Consider the following 24026-nt stretch of genomic DNA (forward strand, 5'->3'; position numbering starts at 1 on the left):
GCGGATTTTATTTTCAGTTTTATATGCATATATATTTATTTAGATCATTAGTAGTATACATTTTTAATTTTAATCATATAATTAAATATTTATAAAGATTTTTAAAATACAATAATGTATAGTTTGCATGTTATAAAAAATCAATTGTTTAAACCGTCGTACGTATTTGTTGATTCTTATTATATATTTATCTTATTGTATTTGCATTTAGTTATTAAACATATTAATATATACATGAAAAACATATTTGACAATTATTTTTTCTTTAATTTATGTTAAATTTTTACCCAATTATTGTATTTGCATTTAGTTACATAATCAGTTATGTATAGGTATTCATGTATGAATTGATTCTTTAGAGTACTTTTTTTTTTGGGTTTTGAAATTAGACTCCGTTTGGATATTATAAATTTTAGGGTGGAGTTGGAGTCAGCTTTTTAGGTCCCGGTGGGTTCGGTTCTGATGTATATGAACTTGAAAATGAATAAAAGTATCGTTAAACAATTAATAAAAAAATAAAATTGAGACCAGCACCCGCACAGACGTGCGGATCAAACTCTAGTTTAAATTAATCTGAAATGCATGACCATATTAACCTAAGTAATTAATATGATTCGAGTTCATATTGGACCATCAAATTTGGTGGTTTATAGGTGATGATTTTATGATTTACATATTACTCTTTTCGTTTCATTATAAGTGTTATCTTGATATTTTTCACGGAGTTTAAAAAAATTGTATAATAGACTAATATTTCTCTATTTATTGTATGATTAATTTAATAAAATAATTTAAATAAAATATATTGATTATTCAAAAGGGTAAAAAATAGATATTATGTACATATTTACATTGAAATTGTAGAATGACATTTATTTTGAAAAAATAAAAAAATCTAAAATGACATTTATACAAAACAAAGGGGGTATTTATTTGGGGATAACCTATCACAGCTAGCAAACCAAAATTTTAAAACAGTGTATGCAACTAAAAACAACAAATTTATTACTATTTAAACATATATATAAATTTAGTGTTAGTTAACTTGATATTGATAAACTATTTTGAAATCTTTTGTTATTAAATATTCATTATTTTTAAAATGTTGTATGTTTTGAAATTTTTATTAAGAAAGCATATTGAATTTTATGATTAATCATTTCTATTAGTTTAGCCAATCAAAATTAAAATAAACACAATTAGTCTTTGAATTTTACAATTTACTATTATTATATAATAAAATGGTTAAAATGTACAACATATATCGTTTTGAAGTAAATTTTTCTAAAACATTCTAAAAATATATATATATTTTTTAATTTGTGTACTTTAGGATCGTTGTAGACATTTTAAAATATTTGTGCTAATTTTCTTAGTTTTTTTTGTAACACAATGCTGAGTTTCTTAGTAAAAATTATAAAATTCAACCTTTATAGTTTTAGACTAAACTTTAGAGTAGTTTAATAAAAACTATAATCAAACTTATTTCATCTAATATCATCTAAGAACTTACAAAAAATGATTTTAATTATAGATTACACTTATGATAAAAAAATTGTCTCATACATGATTTTTGTTATAAAGATTTAAAATAAAAATAAAAGAGGTTCAAAACAAAATCTACATTGATTACACTTGAGAAAAGCCGGTTTCAGTTATAAAAATTTCCACTGAAATCTTGTTAATACGTGAAAACGTGTTTAAAACCTTTACTATTTTTATCATCATTTTTATGAAGACCCAAACAACACCATCCATAGCTTGATGATTTTAATTATCATTTGATTTAGATGATAATAATTGTAACCTTGATTGAAAACAATTCAACGCACCGTTTCAAGTTATTTAAAATTTACTAAAGTAAATAAACTAAAATTTAATATTTTTTAATGTTAGTAAATAAACTAAAACTATTTCTACGACTCATGTTCCTATATATTAAAGTGCTTTTATTCAGGACATGTTGGTAGGGGAAGATCAGAATGCTGTGGGCACACTTTAATCTTAGAAAACAGAATTAAAACCAATAAAGTTTTAGATGTACCTTTTTATTTAAAAAAATATATATATTATGAAAAAAATTGTTTAACAATATATTATGAAATAAAATTGTTTAAGCTCAATATCCACGATAATAAATATTTTTAACCTGATAAACTTTAAGACAGAGCAAAACCTCTAATTTAATGGTCTCGTTAATATCTAGTCGTAATATGATCTTGTTTCAAATTTGATGCTCATTTCCCTAATCTCCAAACCAAAATCTCAACCAAGAAAAGAAAAGTAGTATTTTCCCTTGATGACATCAAAAGGTGGACATTTTGTCCTCCAATCACTTTTTCTTTTTCCCAATAGTAGTGTCACTATTAACACACCTTGCACTATATGTAGAAATGATTAAAATGTGTATTATTTTGTTTTCCCCAACAACTGAATTATTTTGCTTCTGAAATTTACCCTCGGTTTTGTTTTGAAGTGGATTCTGAATTCTGAATTATTCAATGTAAAAGATTGAGCTTTAGTGGAATTTCCATCGGTTATTATTGTTTTCTTAAACAAAAGGCCTACAACATTAATTTCTTTTTGGACCAAACAATATTAAATTCTTCCGAGAAAGTTATAGTTAACACAAATGATCAAATCCTAAAATTAAAAGTAGTGTCGCATGTTCTTTTCTAGTCCTGTTTTCTGTTGAATAGAGCTTTTATCCCAAAAAAATAACTTAGCATTTAAGAAAAAAGTAAGCTTAACGGTCATTAAGTTTATAAAAAAAGTGTTGATCCAAGGCAAATATCTCACAATATTCAAATAATACCAACCAAATTTTCAGAGTAACTAAGATGGATCAACATCGAACTAGACAGGATCGAAGATTAATATAGTATATGTGAACATTATAATTATACTAATTAAACGATTTAAAACGTGTTATATGTTTTTTCACGTAACGCTGATGGGTCTAATATTTGATTCGGAAGCCTGAAGAGACGCAAGCTTCAGATCAAGATCAAGTCCACCTGAGTTACCCGACTCGGATACTTCCGGATCTTGATATCCAAGACAAGGATTGACTGATCCTGGTTTCCAAACAACATCTGTGGTCGACCCAATATGATCATTATATGGAATGGTGCTATTTTCTTCAACGTTGCTGGCGAAAACCTGTTGAACATATAAATTGACAAACAATTTTATAACTCAAATAATTTTATAACTCATCAAGAAGCTATATGTTCATGTGTACTTATTATTGTTTACACAAAGCTTAAGAATTCTTATCGACTTTTTGTTTATAATTTGTTGACATTTAATATTTAAAATAAATAGGAATTCTTTTTTTTTTGAGAAAAGAAAATAAATAGGAATTTCTTTTACTAAAACAGTATAAATTTTCTTTTAAATCTTTTAAGATGTGACTTTTTCCGCTAAGGAATTTGCTTAAAAGAAATTTTTTTTCTGAAGTTTTGTTTTCAGAGTTCCGTGCGTAGAGTTAATTTTTTTTTTTGAGAAATGAGTTAAATTATTTTTTTTCATGTATAAAAGATTAAAACTTGCCATATCAAAGAGGCTGGTGCGGCGTCTCTTGTGATGGAGTGTGGTGGCTTGACGGAGAAAGTATTTTTGAGCATGACTTGCCACTTGTGTCGGAGATTTTGTGACGACAAAGTTTCTAGAGATTCCTCTCCAATCTCCTTTTCCAAGCTTTTCTAATCCAATTAAAAATGTACGGTGCTCTTCCTCCGTCCATGGAACCCCTACTCATTAAAAAAATATTCATAATTCTATCTAAAAGAAGCCGAGTCTAAAGATCGGGTTGTAGACTTGTAGATGCATCATTTTTTGCTTCACAATGAAATTTACACATATATTTCATGCTCTCGGCAAAGTTTGAAATATAGTCTAATCGATTAATTGACATAGGGGAATAGTTGATTATAATACGGTCACTTGTCATATATTTGTGAGAAGCGTTTAATTTTATATAATGATATATTCTAAAATTTTAAAATATGTCAAAACCAATCATAATCTAATGGAAACCCCAAACAAATATGTAAAAAACATGTCAAAGTTGTAACCCTTTTTGCGGTCGTGTGCTCTATGGGTGAGACCGTCGGAGAGATAACCGGCGAAGGAAGAGGAAGAGGTAGAACATGCTGGCAGGCAATCCATGCTAAAGCTTTTCTTCATTGCGGCGGCTAAAAGTGACGACGGTGGAGGGAGAGGTGGCGGCGGAGAAGAGCCTCTAGTGTCTACATGAACACCAAAGAGCCGAATGACTCTTGTTTTGTAAGAACATGTCCTTGAGTTATGTCCTACGTTTCCACAGTGTGAGCATCTTCTGCCCATTGCAATGAAGGAGAGAGAGAAATAGAGATGATGTCGATGTAGAGCGATTTGAGGGTTTATGTAAAATGGTGGAGAGCATAGAGAGATAATATGATTGGATAGACCAAGTTTATTTATTGGAGGATTTTATAATTTAGATTATGTAGTCCAAGTTGGTGTTTTATAATTTTTAGCCAATAAGAAGGCGAGCTTACACTAAAAATCAAAAGGGGAAACATGTCTTTATCAGTGGGGTATTATTAAGTATCATTAATATGAACTAAGAGATAGATTCTTGTATAATTGATCTGTGCCCACCAAATAAATCTTAATTTATCCTTCACAGTAATCTTTAGTATATATATATAACTTTCGTATTTATGTTTATAGAATCTGTAATTTGAAGAACGATGTATAGCTATAAGTTATCAGTAACGGAGTGAACAAAATAAGCTATTGTGAGAATGGAATCTATATGTATTTATATACTATCATAAAGGTCCATATCTTTCTGCAAAAGAAATTTAGCTTTGTGGTTGAGAGGGAGAAGACTTGGATCCTCCAATAGTTTTGGGGAGGTGGGTAGTTGGATAACCTAATAAAATGAGGAAAATAAAATACATAAAACTATAATAATTTCCTCTCTTTTTTTTTGTTTTTTGTAAATTCGAAACGACAAAAAGGCTTTAATTATTTTAAAAAGACACGTAATATATATTTATAGGTTATGTTTCTCCAATATATTAGTTGCACGGAATAGTCATCAATATATATAATTTTATTTTACCAAATGGTTAGTCGACAAAGCACTACTACCCAACATGCATTTACTATTATATTATGGTTAGAACTTAGAATTGGTCCGCAATATGGAGATTCTATATATTGTTAAGTTAGGAATGCCGAGTTTGTAGTTAGTATGGAGGACAATGATTCATATGTGATCTTATTATCATCTTTTAATGTTGATTCCATATTTCAAATATATAGTATGAATACTTTAACGGGGATTCATATTCATCCTTGAATATTCTATTAATCATGAAGAAATCAATACTATTAAAACAGAAGGCCCTTTTTTGAGGTGCCTTTCTGTTTCAACAGTATTTACCATTCTCTGCCATTGTATTATTTTTAATCTATGATTTTAATTAATGCCTTTTTTCTTTTGTAAAATGCAGATAACATCTCCTAAATCCGTGTAATGTTGTTCCACATCTTTAGATAATTTACCATCTCTAATTATAATTTAAATATATCTTTCCCATCCTGGCTACATGAATTAATATATATCAAATATTCTGAAACGTTTGGTTAAAACCGGTTTTGGTAATTTGTAAGTGTATACCACTGCAACTAAAAACAATCGGTGACCTTTGTGTGTTTTATACACGAACTTTGTATTTTAGTTTGTTTCCTTGGTTTTGATTAGGTTATTTAATTTGGCTATAATCTAACAGATACCAGAATTCGGTTCTGTGCAAGCTTCGACACTAACAATTGATTGTTCAATCTGTTCAGTTGACATCCGTCAATTATCTGATGGCTTATTTCAAAACTATAAACTACATATCATCTGTTTTTAATATATAACGTGACTTTATTTAATAAAATTAATTAAAAAATTTAAGACTTGGATATAAAAATAGCATCTTTTGTATAATCTTTATTATTTTGATTACATTGTGTTAAACATTAAAAATTTAAAATTTAAATATATATATATTTGCTCAATTTGCTTGATATGGATAATAACAGAATCCCTAAACATGGTCACCAATTAAATATCATTCAATAGTACAAACTAGACGATTTTCTATGCATAATTTATATATATATATACATTTGCTCAATTTGCTTGATATGGATAATAACAGAATCCCTAAACATGGTCACCAATTAAATATCATTCAATAGTACAAACTAGACGATTTTCTATGCATAATTTATGGAAACACACAAAAAGACATGTTCGTTATCCTTTACACTATAATTAATTGAATAAATAACTTTGGCAACAATCATATGATCATTTAAAAAAATATCGGATTATATAAATATAGATAATACGATTTTTGAAAATATGGTAAGCGAATTTGACTCATCATGATTAAACTAGATCCATAATAATAGGAATAATAACTGTATTTTAGTAACTTCAAATTTTGTTCAGATATGATTCCGAATATGCTAGGCTTTTATTCTGGGAACCCTAAACACCTCAAACGTTTTTCCTGTTGTATATATAAAGTTGTATATATAAAGATGTATGCGAAGTGCTTTCTTAAACAAACCACTACCATAAAAAAAAACTCTATGGCTTCTAATATGAAGACTACTGCGATTAACAATTCGAAGCGTTGACTGAATGTGAAGGTGCTACACACTTGAAGACTATACACTTCTTTATCAGGACAAGCCATGGAAACCATCTTAGCTAATGAGAATGTAAGGCTTCGGAATTGTCCACCTATATATCTTAATTATATTTTACTTATTATCGTTTAGTTACCGGTATAGAATTGCTATTTTGTTCTAACTATTTTCGTTTCTATTTGTAACATGTAAAAGGGTCATAAAGTTCATGCAAAATATTTACATTGAGAGTAAATGGTTTCTTCCGGTTGGAGTATGGAGAAACATCTAAAAAAATTAATCTGACTCCTGCAACAAGATCTTATTGATCAATATACCATACATACAACAGATTTTTATTCAAAATACAGCCATTACTCGATCTAATCACATGCGTTATGATTTGTATCTTAGTTTGGTCGACTTTCAAACTGGTTTGACTGGATCATGCAATGACAGTTTCTTAGTTGGTAATTATAAAAGTCTTGATGTATTATTTAATATATATATAACTGTTATCAATAGTAACCTATTTAAACCTTTTTTTAGATGTGCTGGGACAGGTTTTAGATTGTGGTGAGGCTGAATCTATTTAATGTACCCAGGTAGGGGCAACGAAAGGAAGAAACTTGAGTTTATAAAATAGGATTTCAAAAAAGAAATATGTTTTCGGTCTCAACCTATTAGAAACTCTCTTTTCTATCTTAGAAACAGGGAATAAAAGTTAATTTCACAGCTACAAATATATTCTATTTTAATATCGGCTTCATCATATTAGTAATATCTTCATAAATCTCAAGTTATGTTCGCTTGATCATATCTCATACATTTTATTCGTAAAATAATAATCTCTGAAATAAAAGAGAGTTACTTATCTTGAGATGTTGTTTTTGTTGCTGAACTGAACAACAATAACTTGGACTGAACAATCCTTTAATACTTCTGTCATGATATAACCTCCTACAACCAAATTCCATACTTTATATGTAAACAACTAAAATTATTAAAACTATTAACGAATTGGGTAAACTAATATGGTTTTCTGAAAAAGTTGTTTACCTTTGGTACTAAGTGGCTTTCTATTCAATTGAGTCTTTAATATTTCTGAATAATATTGCAAAGACAGTGAAACAATATTAGTTACAACATAAGTACTACAACCATAAAAATAATAACTAATAAAATATTTTTCGAATGAAAAAAATTATATATAATCTATTAATTCTGCAGTATAACCTATTGATGCAAGGTTATGTCCAATTATTTTTTTAATTTAAATATAAAGCAAGTTGTATAACTTCTTTTTTTTGCAACGTTAATTGTAACCATAACTAACTTTTCCAATAAAATAACTTTTGCAACCTCCATTTTTAGTTCCAAATTTTTAGGAACCCACTTCCGAAACAAATATATTCAGCCACAGTTAGAAATATCAAACTATTATTATTTTTTATTTTTATTTTAATTCATACCAAATGGCAATGCGATGGTTTTATCTATTATGATAAAAATAATAGTTTAACATTTGTGTCAATTGTTATATTACTCCTTCTCATTTTCAGATATATAATTGTTTCTTTTTTTTGGTTTGACTATAACCTACTAATCTATTTATTAGAATTTACACTATAACAACATAATTTACATCTCAATCCAAGAAACTAGGATTTATTCAAACAGACATTAATTTATTCAAATGTTAAATATTTTACACAGACGTTAAATTATAATTAATAAAACAGATGATGTAAAAAGTAGTGTTTATCGGGGTTTAAGTAGACTTTTAATAGAAATAAATATTTATATAAACTCATTCACTTTAACGGGTTTTAAATATGTTATTTGATTAAAAAATAATTATTTAATGTGATTTTAATTAAAGTTAGTGAAACCGATATTAACCCATTTACATATATAATATTTAATAGAATATACTAAGAATTTTCAAACCTTTTTTTAATTTGTTCGATTTATGCTGCGGGTTGAATTTAGTATTAATTTTTCAGATACAACACTTTAAGAAGCGTTCAAATATATAAACCAAGTCTAAAAGAGTAAGATTTTGATTTTCGGGTCGATCCTAGATGAGGTTTTTTTGGGTACAAATATTCTTGATCATGTAACTATTAAAAATATAATATGTTGTAACTTTTAGAAAAATGTTAAAATATAATTTTTAAAATGCATATGGCGTAAGTGTATAGTTATGCAGCTTGACATATTTAATACATACCAAAAATTATAAAAACACAAATATAAAAATTAATTTTCTTAAAAAAATTTAAAACAAAAAATATATTCGTCCTTTAAAGAAAAAGTTATATAATTTGTTATATATTTTATTAACACACCTATTTAAGTTTAGAAATATAATGTGGGAAATTAAAACTTTTGTCATATATGAAACTACAAAAAAATATCACATATTTTTCCCTTAATGAATAACAATTAAAAATAATTTCACAAACGTATATGACACAAATACATACTTATGAAACTTGATCTATTTAATATACTTACAAAATTATATATTCTATTAAATTCATATCACGCGAAAATATGATTATACAACCACACAAACATATTATATGAGGCAAAAAAAATTAAAACAAAACATATACCCGACAAAACATATACATTAACTGATCAATTATAGCGCTATATCCTACATCGATTCTATATGGTTTATATACTTGATGTGGATTCATATATTGATCCTATACGAATCTATTGTGTTGATTTTATCCAACGGACATATAATATGATTATATGATATGATGGGGGTTCATGTTGATAATATAATAATCTACTAGAATTTGACCCGCACTTTGGAAGCGCGGAATATTTTACGATGAAAAATTTCATTAATAACTTAACAAATATTTTGGTAATTTTTAAAGAGTGTGTATTTAAAATATTTTTGCATTTAAATCAGTGTTTTTAAATTCAACCTGATTGTGATTATACCGGTTAATCCGGAGATCAGACAATTCAATTTAGGTTTCTAAAATATTCATATTAAAAAAAATCAGTAAAACCTGAGACTAACCGATTGAACTGATGGATGACCGATATGTAATCTAATTGGATTTAAATTGTAATAGTTTCATAATTTATAATCTTATAATCCAAATTTTAAAGTTCATTATTTTGCAATTTATGAAATTATGACATTTCTATAAAATTTTAAAGAGAAAATGATAGATATAAAATAAATAAGATTAATTATTATATTGTTTGGAAACATTAATAGTAGTATAAAAAATATATTGTTTGGAAACATTGATAGTAGTATAAAGAAATAAGTATATTGTTTGGAAACATGGATAGTAGTATAAAGAAAGAAACATTAGTGATTTAATGTAGGTTTAACTATAAAGTATAAATGTGCATTTAATTTAAAAATTTACAAAATAAATGTTAGGTCCAACAGAATGTTTCTGTTTTAATAAGATAGATGAACGCTGATTCATTTTCTTTGGTCAAATATTAATGTTGATTCATATGGGGACAATAGTGGGGATTCATTATTTATCATATGCCATTTATATTGATTTATTCTGCCAGCATATAATACGGTTACTTAAATTCTTTTTTTTGAAACACACGGTTACTTAAATTCTAGTCCAATGAAATTGATCTTAGTAAGAAGTTGTCTTCGTAGGTTACAACAATTCAGAACGGATCTGATTTAGTTTTCAGTTTGGATTTGCGTGTCATATATTAATATTGGAGTATATAGAAACAAGGTTGTGGATTCATGATTTATCATATACTCCCTCTGTTTCCAAAAGATCTATGTTTTTGAGAAAATTTTTGTTTCAAAAAAATATATTTTACCCGGACGAGTTAGTCCAGTGGTACCCCGAAGCTTTGGTTGAGGGAACGCGGATTCGAAACTCGGGCGGGGAGGCGTGTCCAGGGCCATAACCGGTACAGACGCAGGCTGGCGCCGGGCCTAGGTGGTGGGTCCCGAAGGAGCCAACACCTGGTTAATCAAAAAAAAAAAGATATATATATATATATATATATATATATATATATTTTTCATATTTTCAATGCAATATTTGTCAACTAATAATAAAAAATTGTGAAGTTCAAAAACATTAATTGCATTTTATGAAGTCTTATTTGTTTAAAAATATAGAAAATATAAAATTATAGAAAACTATTCATTTGTAGCTAAGTTTTAATATATTTTATTAAAAAATGTGATTTTTTAGAAACAGAAGGAATACTATTCATGTTGATCAGATCAGGAGAGGTCTGATTTAAACGAGACCAGAAAAGATGGAGACTCAAAACTTAAAATCATCGTTTTTGTTTTGTGCCCAGCAAATAACTAGATGACTTTACCGAGATTAAAGAATTCATGATATTAAATTAGATGATTTTTCAACTTAAAACCAATTGACGATAAACAGATTAATTTATATATCTTATTTTTTTGAGCAAGCATATATCTATCTATATTATTATTTATGAAGTGAATTTGCTAATTTGTTATGCTCTCCATAATTTAGGTTAGTTATATTTTATGCTCAATTATTAATTTTAATAAATATTTTTAGTGATTTAACTGATAATTTATCATCATCCTAAAATCATTTAAAATTATAACTAGAACATCATAATATCATAATTATATATATATATAAGTAATTTACTGATTTAGCTAATAATATCTAACGATGATATCATAGTTAAATTTATATTATATCTACTTTAGTAATATTAAAATATTAAATATATTTTTATATTGTATTTGGTTTACTAATATTAAGCTGACTCTATCTTATATATATATATATATATAAATAATATTAAAATATTATATATATATATATAAGTTTAAATTGTATTTGGTTTAGTAATATTAAACCAACACTGTCTTAATATGATGATTAGTAATATTATATATATATATATATATATATATATATTATGTTATATGTTATTATGATGATGATAGTTTTATCATAAGTTAGAATAAATCATTGTGATAATTTCTGAAAAGGTTGGATAAGAATTCAAAAATATTTATAATATCACTGGAAAAATATTTGTTTACTCTCATGTTAGAAATTAGAGCGTTTAAATTTTTTAATATAGTTAATAAATAACTATATTGTATTTGTTAACAAGATATGAGTCCGTTGCGCTGTAACGAGTTTTGTTTGGTGTTTTAGTTTAATATGAAAACATAAAACAATAAATATTATTAATAGCTTTATGATTTTTTTTGCTTACATTGTGTGAGATTTATTTTATAATTAAAAATCCGTTTTGACACATAATCAAGTTAATATTTATATTTTATAATCATGGAGTATTTTTTTTTTTGTCAGCAACATTACAAACTCATATTGACTCTGATAACCAAACAGGGGGATCCGCATCCATGTAGATGACGTAAGATGATTGCTTTCTTGCACTGCGTGCTAGACTGTTCGCCTTTTTGTTATTCGTACTTGGTACATGAATGATCTCCGTAGTATTGAAACTACTCCTCAGACTTCTTATGTCTTCTAAATAGGTTGCAAAGGCTGCCCATTCATCTGGTTCCGAAACCATCTTCACCAATTGCGAGCAATTCGTTGCAAAAGTAACATTATACTGCCTTAAATTCCTCATACATTCAATTGACCAAATGAGAGTTTCAATCTCTGCGTGCAGTGGAGATAGACTCGCCCTTGTGTTTCTTGCTCCCATAAAGCCCTCAAAACCTGGCAGAGTACTGTACCACCCCTGACCCGAGAACTTTTCCTTGTCTTTCCATGATCCATCTGAGAAACACCATCTACCTGTATTAGTTGGGACTTGTGGTGCTACTAATACAGGAGATGGGGCTGCCAGCTGAATAATAGAAGCTTGTGCTTCTGCCCAGAGTCGGGATTCAGTTTCGGCCACCTTAAGTGTATCTTGTGGATCAATATTCAAATTACTAAAAACTTTACTATTCCTTGCCTTCCAAATATACCATAATATCCATGCAAAATGATGATCATCGATTACTGAGGGAACCCGCCAGAATAGATAATCCATATTTGCAAATAATGAGTCGCACAGAAAGTTCAGTGGATTTGATGGGATCCTCGAGAGGGCCCATACTTGTACGGCTGGTGGACATTCAAAAAATACATGATTGATTGTCTCTTCATGATTTCCACATCTTGTGCAAATAGTATCTCCTTTGATCCCTCTTGCATTGAGATTCTTCATTACCGCTAGACATCCAGATAACATTTGCCATAAAAATGTCTCATTTTAGGTGGGCATTTTATTTTCCAACAAAAAGCCTTCAAAGATGTGATTGATGGGCCTAGCTGTGGTAAATCTCGTTCCTTATCTGGATACATTCTTTCAATCTGGTAACCCGTTTTAACTGTGTATCTCCCATTATTTGTAAAGTGCCAGCCATCCCGATCCATTAATAGAGTTCTGCTTAACGGGATACTTAGAATAATATCTACATCCTCAGGATCAACCAGATTCTGAAGTGCTTGAATATTCCATGTCCTTGAATTCTCATTGATGAGTGAGTCTACCATCAGGTCCGGGTAAAGATTGTGATTATTTTATTTGCTGGTCTCGGACGGGTGGATGGGAGCCAAGGATCATTCCATACAGAGATGGATGATCTTGATCCCACCCTTTTGATTAGTCCTTTGCTAACCAGAGATCTAGTAGAAACAATACTTCGCCATCCATAAGATGCCGAGTATGATCGAATGGGTTCCAAAGGCGATGCGTTCCTGAAATATCGACCTTTGAAAACCCGGGAGAATAAAGATTGAGGTTTCTCTATTAATCTCCAAAATTGCTTTCCGAGCATGGCTGTGTTAAAATCCATGAAGTCTTTGAAACCCAAGCCTCCCTCTTCCTTGGGTATAAAAACTTTGTCCCATGATTACCAGTGCATACCTCTAGTTGATCCCCCTGGACTCCACCAAAATTTAGCTACTGTACTCGTAAGCTTTTTATAACAGTTTTGTGTATACGAAAGCTGGCCATGATGTGATTTGGTAAGGCTGTGATCACTGATTTTATGATCAATTCTTTCCCTTTGAGAAAAATCTGAAGGTCCATCCGTTGACTCTATTATTTAGCCTCTCTTGAACAAACCCAAAAACCTGAACTTTTGAGCCACTTAGGTTTTCGGGTATGCCCAAATAGAAGCCTATCCCTCCTTGATTTTGTATCCCTAGAATATCCCGCAATTCCTGTCTGTCCGCCTCCTGAATCTTATGTCCGAATTGAATTGATGATTTGTCAAAGTTTATTTGATGTCCTGATACTGCCTCATATTCCTTCAATATTCTGAAAATTGTCTGACACTCCTCTTTTTGAGCCTTACAAAAGAAAAGACTATCATCTGCGAATAGCAGATGTGAGATAGATGGGCATGCCCTGGCCACCTTAATCCATGTCAGCTGTTTTTCTCTTTCCGCTTTTTTAATGTTTGCTATCAAAGCCTCCGTACACAGTATAAATAGATAAGACGACAAAAGATTTCCTTGGCGCAGGCCTCTCTGGGGTACAATGTGTCCTTTCGGCTGACCATTTAGTAATACTTTGTATTGAACCGAAGAGATGCATTCCATTATAAGTTTAATCCAATGTTGATCAAATCCCATTTTTGCTAGTACCTCTTGAATAAAAATCCATTCCATTCTATCATAAGCCTTGCTCATGTCTGTTTTAATAGCCATTGAACTTGTTTTGGCAAGCCTTGTTTGTTCTCAAACCATGGAACATTTCCTGGGCAATAAGTATGTTGTCAGAAATCAGTCTTCCGGCCACAAAAGCGGACTGAGTTTACGAGATAAGTGATGGGAGACACGCTTTTAACCTCTGACATAAGACCTTCGAAATAATCTTGTATTCTACATTACACAGGCTGATGGGCCTTAATTCTTTCATCCTTGTTGGCCTCTCCGTCTTTGGGATGAGACAAATATTTGTCATATTTAACCTTGTGTCTAGCTCAGCAGAAGTAATGAAATCATTTACTAACTCCAATAATTCCTTTTTAATTATGTGCCACGAGTGTTGAAAAAACAGGGCCGTCATCCCATGGTGCATAGATAAAAGTTATAAAATTTGTATTTAGGATTAAATAATATACTATACCTAAATATTTTAACTCAACATAACTAAAAATAATAAATTGAATGAAAAGTAAAAAAATGAAAGTTAAATACACCAATCAAGTAATTGACAACATTATACACGTACTTATGTAAGATAATGTTGAAACATTTTATTTTATATATGTCTTTTTATTTACAATTAAAAATATATTAAATACTCTTTTACATTTTTTGTAAAAAAAAATTGAAAAGGAAAATATGTTATATATAACATATTATAGTTATCTTCTCTTTAGAATTTCAGAAAAAAAGAATTGTTATCAATATATATATTTATCATAAATTTTCATCAATTTTATAATTCTCACGATATATATTTAATCATATTAATTAGCAACTTTGAAGGACCAAACTCAATATAATCTTTTACAATTATATCTTCATTAGGATTTTAGAAAAGAAAATTAATATTAAATAAACTATCTTCAGATATTTTTTGTTACGATATTTTAAAAAGGAGAATTTCTACAAAATTTACTACGAAATATTTTTCAAATTTTCCCTTTTACTATTAAATAAATCTTAAAGTATTTTTTTAAAAAATCGTTTTTATATCTTATATATTAGTATATTTATTTTTTATCATTATATTTTTTAACACATGTCACAATATTAAAAGGAATTTTGCAATTGTCTTTTGTTTAGGATTTAAAAATGTAAAATTACTATAAATAATATTCATAATTATATTTTTATAAACATCCTTTTGTTATTATTTTATTATATATTTTAAATTATAGGATATTAACACATGTCATAATCTTAAATATAAAACTTCCAATTATCATGATCATGTTAGTTAGTAATTTTGAAGAACCAGGTTTTATATAATAAGATATATAATCATCCATAAATTAAAATGGATTTTATTAGTTTGATAAACATTATTATCTACAAAGTATCTATATTATGTTATCCAAAATATTTTACATCATAATATTTTTAAAATATATATATATATATATATATATATATATATCCATGTATATAGTTTTATGTATATGAATGTTTTCAAGTTTATTTTATGTAATTAAAAATATTTTATCAAATAAACAAATTTATCGTGTATAAAAATAATATTTAATTGAAAATAATTTGTTCTAAAGTTTTTGAGTTGATGATATATTTATTTACAAGTTTTTTTGTAAGATTGTTAATCCCGTAAGTGCGAACAAAATACTCAGTCTTATATTATTTATGAAGACTTTGTCGCTAATATACGAAAGAAGAACTTAGTTTGTCTCTAATACATGAAAGTAGTAAGACTTAGTTTTTATAAGAATTATTTTGACTTGATTGTCATAATTGGACTCAGTTATATATATTCACAGTTCACTGTATTGGAGCACATCTATAAATACTGTAGATCTGTTCTGTGTTTAAAAAATACAATAGATCTGTTCTATTGCATACGTTTTCTCATGTAATCTTTCCACACTTGGATTTTAGGACACTAATTTGTTTATAAACAAGCGGACAAAAATCTAAAATAGACCAAATGGTCAAAAACAATTCTCCCACAGCCAAAAAAAATCTACATGGACCAAGTAAGTGTAAATGACAATATTATTCTTAATGAAAATGTATTTTCAACCACTAGATCATCTCACTTCTCCTTTAATCTAAGCCACACGATTTTTATCCTCTCCTTCTCTCTTTCGGCTGGGACCCACTTCTCATTTTTTCAACCGCAGGATCATTTTTCTCATCTCCAATCACAGCCCTCCAATTTCTCTTCTCTCATTTAGATATATATAACTAGTATAACTCGTATAACTAAACATGTTAATAAATGATATAGCTATTATAAATGAAATAATTGGTATATAAATTATATAATTCATGTGTAATATACAATTGACGAAACTAACATGACTAATAAATCATGTTTTATATGTAAAATAAATAAAAATATCTTAATTGATTTATGGTGACAAAATTTCATCTATTTTATTGGAGGGTTTTCAATATTTTGTTAAATTATTACATTATACCATTAATTTTATATTATATACCTTATAGTTTAAGGTTTCTTAACTAAATTATTCATATTATTATGAAAATAAAATATTCAAAATAATTTTACAAAGTTATGATGTGAAAAAATTGATACAACTAATACAAATATATATTAAATCATATATGGTATAACTGGTACAAATATATGATGTGTAAACAAACATCAAACATATTTTTACAAAGTTATGATGTGAAAATATTGGTAAAACCTCTAAAACTAGATATATAAACAATTGATATAATTTTTATTATATAATAGATAAGTATTACTGATACAACTGGTACAACATTGACATTTCAGAAATTGATAAAAAAATATTTGGTATTCCAAAATGAGAAAACAATCAAATATCTCAATATGTATGTATTCAAAAAGTTTCTCTTAATTCATTTGAGGTTTAGAGAAAAAAGAAAAAAAAAATATTACACAAATTCATAAATTTGTATGAACTACCTTATACTTTTAAGGTTTGTTAACTTATTTGTCCATGTGATTTTTTGGAAAACATAAACGGAATGTATTTTTACGAAATTAATGATTTCATTGTAACCGGGCAATGTTATGTAAGCATAAAGAAGTGGTACAACTAAGGTAATTGTATTTATTATGTGGTACAACTAATATTTTTAGATTTCAATGCCAAAGTACAACTATGCACAAACTGGTACAACTAAAAAACTAGTACAACTATGTATCATCATTATAACTAGAAAATTGGTACAACTAATTTTTATTTTATTTAGTATTATTTTAAATGTGTATCACGTTTTAAATGTGTATCATGTTTTAAACATTGTGGTTGAACACTAACATCGAGTAGTTGTACTAGTTATACCATTCATATATATCATTATGTCATTATTTGTTTATGCAAATATTTTTTAATTAAAAAATATTATGATATACTGAGTGGACCTTGAAAAGGTATTTGATGTTACTATCGTAACTATAACTAGTACAACTATTCATTTACTCAAAAGTATTATGATACTGGTAAAACTAGTATAACTATTCAGTTTTTGAAAGTTATATATTTCATTAGGTATTCCATATGAAAAAATAATTAAATGGCCAAATTGATAAGTGTTAAGATATGTTTATTTATTATTTTCATGTTTTTTTTGCAAATCTAACACCATCACATAAGTTTGCATGATTTACCTTATACTTTTAACGGTTGTTAACTTGTTTGTCTACATAATTTTTGGAATATATACATGAAATGTATTTTAACAAAAATTATCATCTCATTTTATTGGGGCAAAGGCATGTATACATAAAGAAGTCGTACAACTAAGGTAAATTTAAAATTTATGTGGTACAACTAGTTTTTTTTATTTCACTGGCAAAGTACAACTATGTACAAACCGATACAACTCAAAAACTAGTACAACTATGTACAAACCAGTACAACTCAAATACTAGTACAACTATGCTATTTTATTTTGTATTGTGTATCATATTTTAAACATGTATCATATTTTAAACATTGTGGTTGAATACTAATGTCGAGTAGTTGTACTAGTTTTACCATTCTAAATACTTTTATGTAATTTTCTTTTACAATTATTACACATCACATAAGTTTACATAATCTACCTTATACTTTAACTGTTTGTTTACTTGATTAACCACATTATTTTGGTTTCGAGAGCAAAAAAATGAACATGCATTTTTTAAACAAAATAGTACAACTAGTGCAACTAATACAACTAATAACTATTGAAAAATAATTTCATAGTAGAATTTATAATTAGTACAAATAATATAACATATTACAGTGTGAGAGATAATATTATATTTTAAAGATAAAATAAGTATAATATTATAGAAAATTAACTAATCACAACATATTACAAGTTTAACCACACAACGAATAATAGTTGTGAAATAATAGTTGCGTTGGCTGAGATTTACAAACACTATTTATAGATTTTGTGGATAGGGTTTCAGAGCCAAACCTTCTCTTTTGAAGTCAGGTTTTGTGGCTATGGGATGTCTTTGTGGGTGGTCTTGACGAATCAAGGGATGATGTCGATTAGTTGTACTAGTTTTACTAATGTCGAATAGTTGTATTAGTTTTATCATTCTAAATATTTTATGTCATTATACTCTTTTCTATCATTTTCATATGTTGAAAACAAAAAAAGATAAACATATTAATTGCAAAGTTGCACTAAAAAAAAGTCTATATGAGTCTGTGTTGTTGACGACAAAAAAAAGAAGAAAAAATATACGTTTTACTTCTACCAGTTATATTGGTTATACTTAATTTATTCGTACTAGCTATACTTATCTTAGTTGTACTAGTTGTACTAATTCGAGTTATACTAGTTGTATTAGTAATACTCTGCGTTCTTCTTTATCTTGAATTTAATATTTAAAAGATGAAATATGATTTTAGGTAAGTTATAATTGATTAAATATAACTATGGGTTGATCGATTTGGGATAAGAAAGACAAAATTGGTCTATGGTTGAAGAAAATTTTCGATTTTGTTATAAAGTGAAACAATTGTTAATGGAGAAGAAAGGGAGAAGAAGAAGAAGAGTTAGGGTTAGATTGGGTCGGGTTTTCGGGTCTGGATCTGGGTCGAATTCTGGGTAGGATAGTAATGGCATGGATTAGTAAATATGTTTAAATCTTTTGGGTTTTTAGTTATTTTATCTAGATTTCTATTTAAAATTAAATGTAAAAGAAAAAAGAAAAAGCATAGGTCCATATGAGATTTTTTTGACCCCTTGTGGTCTATACCAGCATTTGATTCTAAACAAGCGTAAGTAATCTAGGAAACCACATAAATATGGACTACCCACATATTGATGTAGTTTCATTTATGGCTTACGCTATCATACAAGGGGATGTATTTCTATGACCTATCACTACGTAAAGAAAAAAACCTGTCGAGTTGCGGTAAAAATATTCTGCGGTTACGAGACGGATTCTGTGGCTATTTTATGTTTAGCGAAGAAGGTCATAGATTTTGTTCGTAAGCAGAATATTTATATCAAAAAGCAACCTCTAAAAACAGATAAAACAATATCCAACTTAATAAGAATAAAACCCACACTAATTTGGATAGTCACATGTCATAGTTATTACTTTCAGAAAAAGAAAAAGAAAAAGAAAAAAGCCAAAACATTAAAAAAAGGAAAAAAAACCAAAACCAAAACCAAACAAATCAGAGTGTATGTTGCATTAAGGCCACCATTTGTTTTTGCAGCTGCATAAGCATTTTTTGATTCTGCTGCACCACCGACGACACTTCTCCTTGTCTCTCCATGGATATCACTTGGCATTGAGTGATCTCATTCAAAGAATATAATATTTCAGCTTCTTCTTGAAAACTTTCTTCCACATCAACACTTTCAGCAACTGATTCTTCCAAAGAGTACTCTTGAACCTGTCTCATAATATTGTATTCGTGAACAAGCAAACAATCGATAAGGACACTAATCGAAAGTGTTTCCGCAATATCCACCAAGACTTTGTCAAATTTTGAAGGTAAAGAGGATATAATCTTTTTCACCAATTCTTTATCTTCAACCTTCCACCCACACGATTTCATACGAAACACAAGCTCCATTAGTTTTCCAGTGAATTCATGAATCGTTTCCGAATCCATCATTTTAATATCCATGTACTCCTTCTTGAGATCAGATAGCTTTCTAGCTTGAAATATAGGACCACCTAATGATTTCACTAACAAAATTTCCCATGCTTCCTTTGATGAAGTAGCAAAAGCTATCCATGGAAGAATCTCATGGCTTAATGCAGTTTGGATTAAATAAAGTGCGTTCACGTCTTTTGCTTCCATATATTGTTTCCAATATGCTGAATAGTAACCATCAGCTGATGATGTATAATATTCTCCATTGAATTCATTAGATGACCATGAACTCTCACGCAGCGGTTCTTGCTGAGTTCCTGTCTCCACGACGTCCCATAGATCCATAGTCTTCAAAAACGTTTTCATTTTTAAACTCCAACATTCGTAATGACTCCCATCAAACAGTGGAACAAAAGCCGTCGTCATAATTAAAGCCCTGATAAGTTTTAAACTAAAAACATGCAATTAGTAAGCCTGAGTCAAAAATCATACTCCTATATATTTTCATCAGTCAAACTAAGGAACAAACAAGATTTCAGCAAATAAATATCCAATTATTTCCCAAATAAAAAGAAAAGGGATTAATCAAGGAACAATTTTGTCTAAGAAACTTATAACCTAAATTTCTCCACACCGTAAATCGAGCACTGACAAATCTGAACTCAAAAGGTAAGAAGAACCAAATACGAACATTAAACATGAGAGACCTACACAAATCTGAACTCAAAAGGTAAGAAGAACCAAATACGAACATTAAACATGAGAGACCTACATCTCTTAATTCTTCATATAACTTCACACACATGCATGTATACTAGATCAAAAGATAGTTTTTTTTTGAGCAAGATCAAAAGATAGTTCTATCTTTCTTTACAAAGAACTAATTTCAAATCATGTCAATAGATACATATACATATATCAAATAAAGACGATTTGAGAACAAGACAACAAAGGGGAAATCGATGGCATACCTTGTATCAATTTTTTGGGACCTAAAAAAACATACGGCAGACTATTACGAGGAGCGAGCTGCTTTGTTTAATATTTTTTTCTTTTGCACAACGTGATGAAAAGGAAAAAATATCTTAAATAGAAGTAGATAAATATCAAGGAATTTTGAAAGGTTGTACTGTATAAGTTAAGATTTTGTTGTTTGGATTTGTTGAGATTTAAGTAATTGTTTTGAAACAGGATCGGTGACTAAACCAAAAACGTTTTCGGATAATATGGTTTGACCGAGTTTGATTAAGTTAAACTCGACGCATATTAAAAAAAAAAATAATCATACAATAAAGTTTTCATAGAAATAATTATGAAATAAATTTTAATTATATAGACCAAAACCAAGTAGAAATCAAATATGAGATCAAAGCTTTTATTTTAGAAATCTATAGTTGTGAATTACAGTGATTCTTTGCACAATAACATGCACACGTGTAAAGTAATTACTTGTAATTGTCCTGCTTCTTTGAAATCCTATTATAATCTTTTTCTTAAAGGAAAATATTGACAAAATTGATTTTTGGTAAACACAACCCGATTTTTTACAACTCAACCTGAATTCTAGTTCACCATTTTAACATGGTTCGACCCTCAATCCGGTTCAGGTTTAAAATTACTGGTTCTAAGTTTTGTAAAATATTTAAATTGTTTATTTTCCTCTGATGATATGTCTTGCTATTTGTTGATCTAAAATGTAAGAGAAATGGCTATTTATAGCCATATACTAATTTTTTCTTTCCATTCTAGACTTCAAAGCCCAAAATCATAAAAATATTTCATCTAATATACCAATAGATCTGGACCTGCATAACCGTGCGAGTACTTATTTTATATAATTAGTATATATTTTAAGGTTATTTATATATTTAATTGTGTATATCTTTTAATGCAATAATTTTATATTTTTCATATTGTAAATTAATTAATTATTTCAAATCATCACATATATTGCTTTTAGAATATATTTGTCCTATTGAATTTGCGTTTGATAATAAAACCAATAATTTATTCCTTATCTTATATATTAAAACAATTTCTATAATTTTACTAAATTTAGTTTATGTGATTTAGTTTTTATTTTAAACGAAACTACTTTTTAAGGAGTTTAGATAATTCAGACTCGTATTATGATTTTATTGATTTAATCATTAGTTATTTCAACTTGATTTTATTTTGAGGTTTCATTTTTTGTGACAACCCGTCCCGTGGAACACCTGCCCATGGACCCCAGGCTCACAGCACTGCAGCGTACCGACCCCAACCCCTCTATTATGAGATCTCACTATCTCCATAATTAGGTTGTTGGTGAGACTCGAACCCAGGTCCTCACCCTTTAACAGCATTCCCACAGGACAAGCTGTCACCAATTGAACTGCAGCGCTGTGAGCCTGGGGTCCATGGGCAGGTGTTCCACGGGACGGTTGTCACAAAAAAAAATCGACTTTTTTTGTGACAACCCGTCCCGTGGAACACCTGCCCATGGACCCCAGGCTCACAGCGCTGCAGCGCACCGACCCCAACCCCTCTATTATGAGATCTCACTATCTCCATAATTAGGTTGTTGGTGAGACTCGAACCCAGGTCCTCACCCTTTAACAGCATTTCCACAGGACAAACTGTCACCAATTGACCTTCAAATAATTAATAACGTGAAAGATTTTTTGGAAAGATATGGTGCAAACATTTAGGAAACAATTTTTTTTTAAAAAAACTAAGAACTGAATTATATTAAATATTTTTAATGTAATTGCAAAATAATAACTTTTGATTGGTTGCAATAATGCTGGCAAAAAGCAAGATCGTTAGTTATGAAGGAGAGATAAAACCCTAGTTATGTTACTTTCTCTTAGGGTTAGACATTTTATCAGTTAAATTTGATTTGATTCGTTATTCGTTTTTATTCAATCCGAAAAATTCCGGATATCCGTAAAGTTTCGAAACAAAGCAAATACTATAAATTAATATCCGTTAAAATTGAAACAAATCATAAATATTGAAATTTTGGGAAGCGGATATCCGATCCGATCCTGAAATATATAGGGTCATGTATATCTTGATAATATTTAAAATTTTAAATGTATAAAATTATATAATTATTATTATAACATATGATTTGACAAATTCTATTCACATTATTACTTAGATAAAAATAAGAGAAAAAAAATTATGAAAATTACAATCTTTTATGTTTTGTGATATTATAATTGTTAACTAAGTTTAAAAAATTTACAAAATATGTAGATTCACTGATTTTAATTTTTATCTTATAGATCATGTAAAGAAATATTTTACAAAACAAATTTGTATCGAATTTTTAAAATTATTTGTATTAACCAAAACATATGAGATATCCGTAAGTATTCGTAAATATCCACAAATATCTATTTATTTTTTTGGATATCCATTTTCTCCGAATATCCGTATTTTTTGAAGCAAAACAAATCGAAAAAATATATATCGGTGACCTACGAAGCAAATCACAAATATAATACTTTCAAAAACCCGAATATCCGATCCGTGCCCAGACCTATTATTTGTTTAGTGTTTATTTGATAAG

The 24026-nt window shown here is 28.4% G+C and overlaps 2 protein-coding genes across 3 annotated transcripts; both read right to left on the minus strand.

Annotated features, from left to right (window-relative positions):
* Positions 1 to 2728: 2728 nt before the first annotated feature.
* LOC108824292 (transcription factor MYBS3) lies at positions 2729 to 4455 on the minus strand. Its single transcript, XM_018597691.2, has 3 exons — positions 4080 to 4455; positions 3556 to 3755; positions 2729 to 3162 (listed from the first exon to the last, which is right to left on the minus strand). Exons 1-3 carry the CDS (start codon positions 4348 to 4350, stop codon positions 2941 to 2943), a joined length of 693 nt encoding a protein of 230 aa, XP_018453193.2. The 5' UTR covers positions 4351 to 4455; the 3' UTR covers positions 2729 to 2940.
* Positions 4456 to 19905: 15450 nt separating this feature from the next.
* Positions 19906 to 21592, minus strand: LOC130499532 (uncharacterized). Of its 2 annotated transcripts, none has more exons than XM_056993675.1 (2): positions 21439 to 21592; positions 19906 to 20918 (listed from the first exon to the last, which is right to left on the minus strand). In XM_056993675.1, exon 2 carries the CDS (start codon positions 20891 to 20893, stop codon positions 20039 to 20041), a length of 855 nt encoding a protein of 284 aa, XP_056849655.1. In that variant the 5' UTR covers positions 20894 to 20918; positions 21439 to 21592; the 3' UTR covers positions 19906 to 20038. The 2 variants fall into 2 exon arrangements, with proteins under 2 accessions (XP_056849655.1, XP_056849656.1); XM_056993676.1 differs by having other exon boundaries at positions 19906 to 20903; positions 21439 to 21531.
* Positions 21593 to 24026: the final 2434 nt, after the last annotated feature.

This window comes from Raphanus sativus, chromosome 9 (assembly GCF_000801105.2).
Source record: "Raphanus sativus cultivar WK10039 chromosome 9, ASM80110v3, whole genome shotgun sequence".
Classification (NCBI taxonomy): domain Eukaryota; kingdom Viridiplantae; phylum Streptophyta; class Magnoliopsida; order Brassicales; family Brassicaceae; genus Raphanus; species Raphanus sativus.

Bases quoted from the DNA above. Each gene is read 5' to 3' on its own strand.
- LOC108824292 (XM_018597691.2), bottom strand. From the start codon at position 4,350: ATGGGCAGAAGATGCTCACACTGTGGAAACGTAGGACATAACTCAAGG. The intron at 3,756-4,079 runs GTTACAACTTTG...TTTAATGAGTAG, and splicing joins AGCACACGACCGCAAAAAGG to GGGTTCCATGGACGGAGGAA. The intron at 3,163-3,555 runs GCAAGTTTTAAT...TATGTTCAACAG, and splicing joins GCACCAGCCTCTTTGATATG to GTTTTCGCCAGCAACGTTGA.
- LOC130499532 (XM_056993675.1), bottom strand. From the start codon at position 20,893: ATGACGACGGCTTTTGTTCCACTGTTTGATGGGAGTCATTACGAATGT.